General features: G+C 43.7%; 1 protein-coding gene across 1 annotated transcript in view; it reads left to right on the top strand.

Moving 5' to 3' along the window:
- The window catches only part of R3HDM1 (R3H domain containing 1), a 146,292-nt gene that overhangs the window by 131,502 nt on the left and 5,308 nt on the right, over positions 1-9,482 (top strand). The window contains 4 exon segments of the mRNA XM_014517296.2: positions 1,633-1,802; positions 2,041-2,191; positions 5,498-5,580; positions 6,636-6,720. Of these exon segments, the coding sequence (XP_014372782.1) occupies positions 1,633-1,802; positions 2,041-2,191; positions 5,498-5,580; positions 6,636-6,720 (489 nt within the window).

A 9,482-nucleotide genomic window follows, 5' to 3' on the forward strand; every position in this document is an offset into this window, starting at 1 on the left:
CACAAACCCCCCACAGACCCCCACCCCCCACATACCCACAAACCTATACCCACCCTCCCATAATATACAGGAGTTAAGACTTCATTTTAAACTATTATACTGTCACCTCTATGTACACTACATAAACACATGTAAATCAGGACAAAAATATATTTTTTTAATGAAATTAATTATTATTATTTTTTTATTTTTTTTTAAGAATATAATTTGGTATTTTTCTGGTTCCGAGATGGCAAACCCTGTTGCTGAAAGGAGCACCTGCAGGGGCCAAGGCATGGGTGAATGATGCCGCCTTAGTCGGGGAAGGGGGGGGGCATGTGGCCCCCTCCCCCCCTCCGCAAACCGTCCGACCGACTGGAGTGGGGGGTCCCCTGCAGGTGATCCTGTGGTCCAGGGACGTGGGAGGGTCCCCGCAGGCAATCCTGCGGTCCCAGGGGGGGTCTCCCACAGGCAATCCTGTGCTCGCTGCAGCCACTTCTGGGAGCAAGTGCCAGCCGATTGCTGCAGCCACTCCCAGAAGCAGCCACAGTCACTCCCAAAAGCAGCTGCAGTGAGCACAGTGATCGGCCGGCGCTTGCGGGGGGGGCACTGGCTTTCCCGCCTGTCCCCCCTGCCCATTTCCTGAGTGGCAAGCACAGCTGTTGGGGTGCACCAGCGCTCTCAGGAGGTACACATGCACCCCCTACATGTTGCCACTGGGCCAAAAGGAGAGACTTCTGGTGGCGGGGGTTAGGGGTCAGGACTTCTGATCCCAAGGTGGCAACCAGGGGGCAGGGCACCCATCAAGTGGCGGGGCTATCCATGTGGCCCTCGATGACTTGCCAAAACCCAGTAAGTGGCTCTCCGCCCGAAATAATTCCCTGCTCCTGGTCAGATAGTCAGCTTACTTGCCATTTCTAATATTGAAGAAGACAGGCCATTATTTACCCTTTCTGACCTGTATTCCACCATAACTGGGCAGAACCCAAACAGCGTCTCCAGACCTCCCTTTTCTGCATGGCACCAGCGTCTTTTCAACCCCTCCTGTGTGGGCCTGGTGGCAGACCAGCCAGGGGGCAAGTTTCTCTCTCAGCAAGCCTTTGTTTGGAGAGTTTCTTTTGAAAACCAAGACACAGTTAAACTACCTTCTTCAAGGAGATTTTTTGAAAAGGATGGTGACAGTTCTGATCACCCCAGGCCATGTAAACTTGCCTCTCATTTTCCTTGTAGCTGCCCCCACACTAACATAGGGACATCATTTTTCATATTTCGCCCATATAAATAAATCTGACCCTATCTGTGAATGAAGGTAAAGTATAGTAGATTTAGTGCGTTTTCAACTATTGTGCTATAGAACAATTTTTGGTTTAAGAAAGTTTTAAATATTTGATACTAAGCTTTTCAATAGCTTAACCTGTCTTTCTGAATCCTGCTAATTTCTTTTTGAACGATCTAAAAAGATTTTATTTGTTAATGGAAGTAAAATATTCTACAGAATATAAATTCCCATGCGTCTAGAAACCAACAGTTTACTCTCTCCTGGGTCCTGCATGTTGACCGCTTTCTTGTTTGTTTTTTTCAATTTTGACACAATAAACCTGTGGCTAGAGGAGCTAACCTTTAACAAGATCCTTCACTTTTCTTGTTTTGCAGCGGTAGCACCCCCACCAGGTGGAGGAGTAGTAATGATGCAGCTAAATATACCTAACAATCCCCAGCCCCGACCCCACTCACCTCCGCAGTGGAAGCAGAATAAATATTATTGTGACCATCAAAGGGGACAGAAATCTACAGAGTTTAGCACTTTAGACAGTGTTGCACAGGTACGAGTTTTTTTTTCCCTCTGGGAGAATTTGTCATGAATCTTGTATTTAAAAAGAAAGGATTCAGTTTTGGGGAGGAACAAAACAAACCTATTTCAGCTGTGCTTACAAATAGTTATATTACAGTTATTCTTTCCTGACTTAAATATTGTAAATATCCTGTAGTATATTCAGATAAATATATTTAAAACACTTGTGAGAGCCCACTATACTTACTTATATATAACATTTACTCCAGTTACAGCATAGTCCTCAACTAGGTAGTCCTGTCACCTCACCAGCCCAGTCACCAGCACCAGCTCAGCTATCAAATCTGAAAAACATCCGTCCCACGCTAACACCTCTTTCTATTGTGCCCCAGTTTTCTAGACCTTTTGTCCCTGGACCAGGTAAGGCTTTCACTGTATAACTCATAAAGAAGTACTTAATTTTTCCAGATGATCATGTATAAATATTTTGTTCTTTGGGAGCAAGTTATGATTAACTTAAACAATGATCATTTTTTGGCTAGCGTGTTCAAAAACTGTATTCCCTGAATGTCATAAGAATTAATGCTACCCTTTTGCACCTGAGTCCCTCCCCTTGCCTCAAAAGAACAAACTATCTTTCAGCAGTGCAGAATTTAAAATTGAAATAGTTTGTGTAATTTTAATTGAATATATTTCAAACATTTGTTTTAAGTTTTGAACTGACATATCAAATAAAACATTTAAATATCAAATAAAAGTAGGCTTATGGTACTAATGGTAGCATTAGAAAAGATCATCTAGTCCTACATGCCTGTGTACTGCAGTTGATGGGCTTGATGTGGTCAATAGATGAGGTGGATCTTAATCCTACAATTCTGCTTTTTACTAAACTCTTTATTCTCCATTCTTCGTTTATTGATTATAGTGTAAGTAGTGGTTCAATCACTAGATTAAATCTTTGGGGGGTTGTAGCACAATGACACTATGGCCTCTGCATTATAACAGTAGTGCTGCTACTGCAAATTATGACATTTGATGTACAGTTACGAGAAAGTGGTATCCCATTATTGTATTTGTCAGGCCAGAGGGAGCGAACCATGCTATCCCTCTGCTGACCCCTGTCCTAGCGCAATAATAGAGCTAGGTACAAAGGGAGGCCAACACTCTGACCTGGTTGCCCTTCTCCTCTTGCCATATTAACTTCAACCTAAGTTAGTCTTACCTCGGTCCTGGGGAAGCTCTTCAAAAAAATTATCCAGGAGCACATCTGCGAGGAACCAGCAGGGGAGTGTGTGCTTAGGGGCAACCAACATGAGTTCATCAGAGGCAGGTCCTGTCAGACCAGCCTGGTGGCCTTCTATGATCAGGTCACTAAATCCTTGGACGCAGGCATCGTGGTGGACGTAGTCTTTCTGGACTTTAGAAAAGCCTTTGACGCTGTCTCTCACCCCATTCTCATTAAAAAATTAGGCAACTGTGGTGTTAATCCCTACATGGTCAGATGGGTCACCAATTGGCTGGAGGGCTGCACCCAGAAAGTGGTGGTGGATGGGTCTTTTCCGACCTGGAGGGATGTGGGCAGTGGGGTCCTCCAGGGATCGGTCCTTGGGCCTGCACTGTTCAACATCTTCATCAGCGACTTGGACGAGGGGGGTGAATAGCACCTTGTTCAAATTCATAGATGACACTAAGATGTGGGGGGAGGTGGGCACACTAGAGGGGAGGGACAAGCTGCAATCAGATCTGGACAGGTTACAGAGGTGGGTGGATGAGAATAAGATAGGTTTCAACACTGACAAGTGCAAGGTACTGCACTTGGAGAGGAAGAAGCAGCAGCATACCTGCAGGCTGGGGAACTCCCCTCTCACCAGCACAGAAGCAGAAAAGGATCTTGGAGTCATTATTGACTCCAAGATGAACATGGGCCGCCAATGTGGGGATGCAATCAGAAGGGCTAACCGCACCTTGTCACGCATCCACAGACGCGTCACGAGCAGGTCCAAGGAGGTGATCCTCCCCCTCTATGTGACATTGGTCAGGCCCCAGTTGGAGTACTGCGTCCAGTTCTGGGCGCCGCACTTCAGGAGGGATGTGGACAACATCGAGAGGGTCCAGAGGGCCACTCGCATGATCAGGGGGCAGCAGAGCAGGTCCTATGAGGATAGGCTATGGGATCTGAACCTATTCAGCCTCCACAAGAGAAGGCTGAGAGGGGATCTGGTGGCCATCTATAAACTGGCCAAGGGAGACCAGCACGCATTGGGAGAGTCCCTGTTCCCTGGAGCACTACTGGGGGGTAACAAGGAACAACGGCCATAAGCTGACAGCAGATTCAGGCTGGATATCAGGAGGCGCTACTTCACAGTCAGGCCGGCTAGGATCTGGAACCAACTTCCAAGGGAAGTGGTGCTCGCTCCTACCCTGGGGGTCTTTAAGAGGAGGCTAGATGAACACCTTGCCGGGGTCGTCTGACCCCAGCATTCTTTCCTGCCTGTGGCAGGGGGGTCGGACTTGATGATCTGCTCAGGTCCCTTCCAACCCTACTAACTATGAAACCTGCTGATGATTTATTTCCTGGCTTGCAGGTTGGATCTGGCACATGGGGCCTGATACTAGGGGGAGCATTTCCTTACAGAAACTCCCTGTGGAAGAAAAGGAGTAGAATCTGCTGCCATTATTCCAATATAAGAGCAATGACTATAGTATTTTCACTGATTGGAGACATGACAATTTACATGGTTCGTAAAAACTGAGGGTGTTTTTATGTGTGCTCTGGGGGCAGGGGAGATGCTTTAATTAGAGCGGCTCTGAGAGCTGCTCTAATTAAAACACCCACAGTGTCTTGTGTATCAGTGTCCCTGTTTCAAAATGGTGGTGGGGGGTGCTTTAACTAAAACTCGTTGGATGAGCTTTACTTAAAGTGCCCTTGCCACCATTTTAAAGTGTGGGGGCACTGATGCATCAGAATTGGAGGCTGCTGGCATGCATTAATTAACACGCTCCAGCAGACTCAGTTAATTGCTGCGCTGTAATTACTTATTACAAAGATACTAGAGATGCTGCTGCTACTTTGTAAATGAAGGGTAGAATGTAGTTCTCCTATTTTAGTTTAATGTGTTTTGGTATATGGAAAAATATAGCAAAATACTATATCGGAAAATCCATAGCCTTCTTTTCAGAAATAAATTGTAGTTTCCCTAGTAAATTTGGTGGTTTTGTTAATTATTTCAGATTTTTTTTTTGACTGCCCATTATGAATCTTGCCTCAGCTTTCTTAACCTCTCTCATAATTGTACATATTTCTGTTCAGTCATCTTATGGGTTCTCCCAGTGGGTGGAGATGCAAGATGTAGCTGTAGCTGGCACTCTTCTTGAGTAATGCTGGGCACTGCAACAAGAACTTTAACCTCTTTGAAAATTTTTTGAGATTTGAATCTAAATGAGACTCTGGCAGACTCAGAAACTAAAAAACATACTTTTTAAAGTATCCTTTTTAAATGCAAAGAACCCTGGGTTTATGATTTCTCAACTTCATAGTTTGTATAAATTGATTTATGGTTTCCATATGCAATTACCGTAATCAGGAAATACTTTAAATGCCTCTTTCCTTAATTTATATATAATACCTCACTTTACTTTGTTTATTTTATTTGTGAGGTGTAGACTCACTGTTACAGATTTTATACTAAGCAAGACAAAGTCTTAAAACCTTTTCCTTGTTTTCAGGAGATGCCAGATACCCATTGCTTGGCCAGCCATTGCAATACAACCCTCCACCATTGTTACATGGGCAAGTAACAGGCCAACAGGTAGGAAAAGCCACCACTTAGTAAACTGAAAATTGTAATACAAGGCTGCAGCAATAATAAACCACAATGAGAGCAATATACTTTTTGCATTGAAACTGTACCTGCTTTCCACATCAATTTTTATTCCATATTGTTGCCTTGTCCCTGGCTCCCATCGTTCTCATTTACTACAGAAATACAGAGCAGCATTCTCAGGAATGTAGCACTGTTACTCCTGGTAAATAAACCTTTCCCAAGGTGGAAACTAAGGCTGGGTCAGTAACCTTTTTTTGGTTTCCAGCAGTTCCAAAATTAAAAAAGAGTTAAACTTTTGAGGAACTTGGCAGTTAGAATTCATTTCATGGATGTTTGAGACGTCTTAAGAATAAAATTGAAGGATGTTTCTAAACAAAATGTTGCTTTTAATTTGAAAAAAAAAAGTGGTTTATGTATCAAATTCAGAAAAATTTAAATGAAACAACTGGGTGAAACCTACACAAATTTGTGGGACACTTTGAGGTTGTCAAATCTGTGGTGGGGTTTGCTTTAAAAATGTTTAGGTTAAAATAAATTTGCCCAGCTGTAGCTGCAGGAAGGTGGAAGAGTCACTGCAAAAATTGCAAGAGGCTTTTCTGCCCTTCCCTGACTTTTGCCTTTGCCTGAGGACTGTGCGCTTGGTCACAGTATTGCTAGGACCCAAAGTCTGCTGCATTTGGAACTACAGGGTCTCCAGGACACCCCATCCTAAATTGTTACTTGTCTTAATGTCACAAATATGTGAGTGTCAAGGATTTCTTAGGATATCCTTTTTAAATCAACTGCGTAGTTGGAATAGTTAGACAGGCTTTCAAATGCAAAATTTTTTTCATCAGGACACCTGATCACCTGATAAAGAATGTCTTGTATTCAAAAGCTTGTCTAACTATATCCCAATTGTGCAGTTAGTTGAATAAAAGATACTACCATAAGAAATCTTTGTTTCGCATCATTCCTGGACCATCACAGCTACAGCATCACTCTAACCTGTCATAAATGTGTCATTTCTCTAACCAAGTGATGCATGTCTGACTTCACAGTGTCAACCTGGAAATAGGCATGGAAATAGAGGAAAGAAACCAGCAAAGAAAGCAGCCTCAGCAGATCTTGGCGCAGGGGAACCAGGTATGTAGTTGTTGGGTGAGACTGCATTCTGGTAGATCTTTTAAATGAAAAATGAAGCATTGAGAATGTATTTATCTCATACACTTATTGTATTATTTCAACCTGTGTGGGGGAATTGGAGCTGTCTGAAATTTGATTGGGAATTGAATTTACAGAAGGGAGGTAAGGATATAAGTGGGTGCTTCTGCATGGAGTACAGGAGAGTAGAGGGTGCCTTTGGTGGGGCTGTAAATTTGTGCAGGATGGTTGGGAAGGTTGTAGGACAGTAGAGGTTGTTTGGGGCCATGGGGATTTCAACTAAATGGTAAAGGCATGACTGAAAGGGTGAGGTATTTTAGGAATATCCATGTTGAATGCAGAAAAATAGTGCAGAGGGTTCCTTTTAGGAGGATTTGTTGAGCTGAGAGTGCAGTAAGTGAAGGGTAAATGGAAGGAAGATAAGAATGAATAGTGACAGGGCAAAAAGGCAAACATAGGAAAAGTTAGGGATGAAGGAAAAGAATATATTAATAAAAAAGTAAAGGAAAGAGAGTGGGAGAATGAGAATAAAAGTTCACAGTAGATAGGGAAAAATAGAAAGGACAGGGAAAACCAAAATCAGATGGAAGGCAATTAATTTTTTTTAATACATACCAGTTCATAGGATCATCAGAAAGTAGAGCTGGAAAGAACCTCACAAGGTCATCTAGTCCAACCCCCTGCTCAAGGCAGGTTATTTCTGACTAAACCAACCCCAACTAGTTTTTTCAGTCATTCCTGATAAGCCACACTTCCTGGGCCTCTAATAATTTTTGTTGCTCTAGACTGGACTCTTTCCAATCTGTTCACATGCTTCTTGAAGTGTGGGTCGCAAATCTGGACACAGTACTCCAGAAGAGATCTTATCAATGCTCAGTGAAGTACAAGAATCACATCCCTTGATTTGCAAGTGACACTCCTGTTAATACAGCCCAATTTTATGTTGGCCTTTTTTGAAGCAAGAGTACACTGTTGGGTCCTGTTCATTTTATAGTCTACTGTAATCCCCAGGTCCTTCTCTGCAGTAGTAGAATCTAGCCAGTCATTCTGCCAGTATTTGTGCATGCAGTTATTTCATCTCAAGTGCAGGACTTTGCCCTTGTCCTTGTTGAATCTCACTTCATTGATTGCAGACCACTTTTTTCAGTCTATCCAGGTTATTCTGGATCCTAGCCTTGCTCTCCAGAGTGTCTGCAACTCCACCCAGCTTGGTATCATCTGCAAATTTGCTAAGTGTGCATTCAATCCCTTAATCCAAATCATTCATGAAGGTATTAAACAATACTGGACCCAGGACAGAACCCTGAAAAAACCCACTTGATAACTAGACACTGAGCCACTGAAGACTACTTGCTGAGTATGATGATCCAACCAGTTATGTATCCACCTTGCAGTACTTATCTAGTCTTAGCTTGTTAATGAGAATGTGGTGGGAGACAGTGTTGGAAGCCTTAGAAACACAGGAGGTTGGGGTTGAAAGGGACCTCAGGAGGTCGTCTAGTCCAAAGTCTTTCCTGCCCAAGTGCAGGGGGGCTGGACCTGATGATCTGTATGGTCCCTTCCAGCCCCTAACTTCTATGAAACTATGAACCCCCCTGCTCAAAGCAGGGCCATCCCCAACTAAATCATCCCAGCCCAAGTTTTGTGTAGCCAAATCTTGAAACCTCCAAGGATGGAGCTTCCACCACCTCTCTGGGTAACCTGTTCCAGTGTTTTACTGCCTTCCTAGTGAGAACATTCTTCCTAATAGCTAATCTCAACTTCTCTTGCTGCAACTCGAGACCATTGCTCCTTATTCTGTTATCTGCCACCACTTAGAACAATCTAGTTGCATCTTCTTTGGAACCCAGCTTCAGGTAGTTGAAGGCTGCCATTAAATCCCCCCTCAGTTTTGTTTCCCCTTCTCTAGAGTAAATAAGCCAAGTTCCCTCAGTCTTTCCTCAGAAATCATGTCCCGCAGCCCCCTCACCATGTTTGTTGTCCTCCACTGGACTCTCTCCAATACCTCCACATCCTTTCTGTAGTGGGGGGGGCCCAAAACTGAACACACTACTCCGGCCTTGCTAAAGTCAAGGTATATCACATCCACGGCTTCCATCCACAGAGCCTGTCACCTTCTTATAGAAGGAAATCAAGTTGCTCAGGCATGACTTTCTCTTGGTGAATCCATGCTGGCTGTTTCTGACCACCTTGTTGTCCTCTAGTTGCTTTACAGTAGATTTCTTGAGGACCTGCTCCATGATCCTTCCAGGTATCATGGACTGGTCTGTAATTTCCAGATCCTTCTCCTTCCCTTTCTTAAGATGAGTACTCTATTTGCCCATTTCCAATCATCTGGGGCCTCCCCTGACCTCCATGAGTTCTCAAAGTGGATAGCCTGTGGCTCTGAAATTACCTCTGCCAATTCCTTCAGTACCTGTGGGTGCATCCTGTGTGGCCTGACTGACTTGAAAACATCTAGCTTCTCTGAGTAATCCCTAACCTGTTCTGCTACTACTCTAAGCTGTTTTGGCTCCTTCCCTATCTTTGTTCCCTACCTGGTAGCTGCCCCTATTTGTGAGATTGAAGTAAAAGAGGCATTAAATACTTTAGCCTGCAACTAGATTGCCTTCTGCATTTTTAAGAGACCTGCGGTTTCTTTGGCCGCCTTCTTACTTCCGACATACTTGTAGAATCTTTATTGTCTTTTATGTCTGTTGAGTCGCATCTCCAGTTGTGCCTTAGCCTTCCTAACGTTTTCCCTA

Source organism: Alligator sinensis, unplaced genomic scaffold (assembly GCF_000455745.1).
Source record: "Alligator sinensis unplaced genomic scaffold, ASM45574v1 scaffold277_1, whole genome shotgun sequence".
NCBI classification, from domain to species: Eukaryota; Metazoa; Chordata; order Crocodylia; family Alligatoridae; genus Alligator; species Alligator sinensis.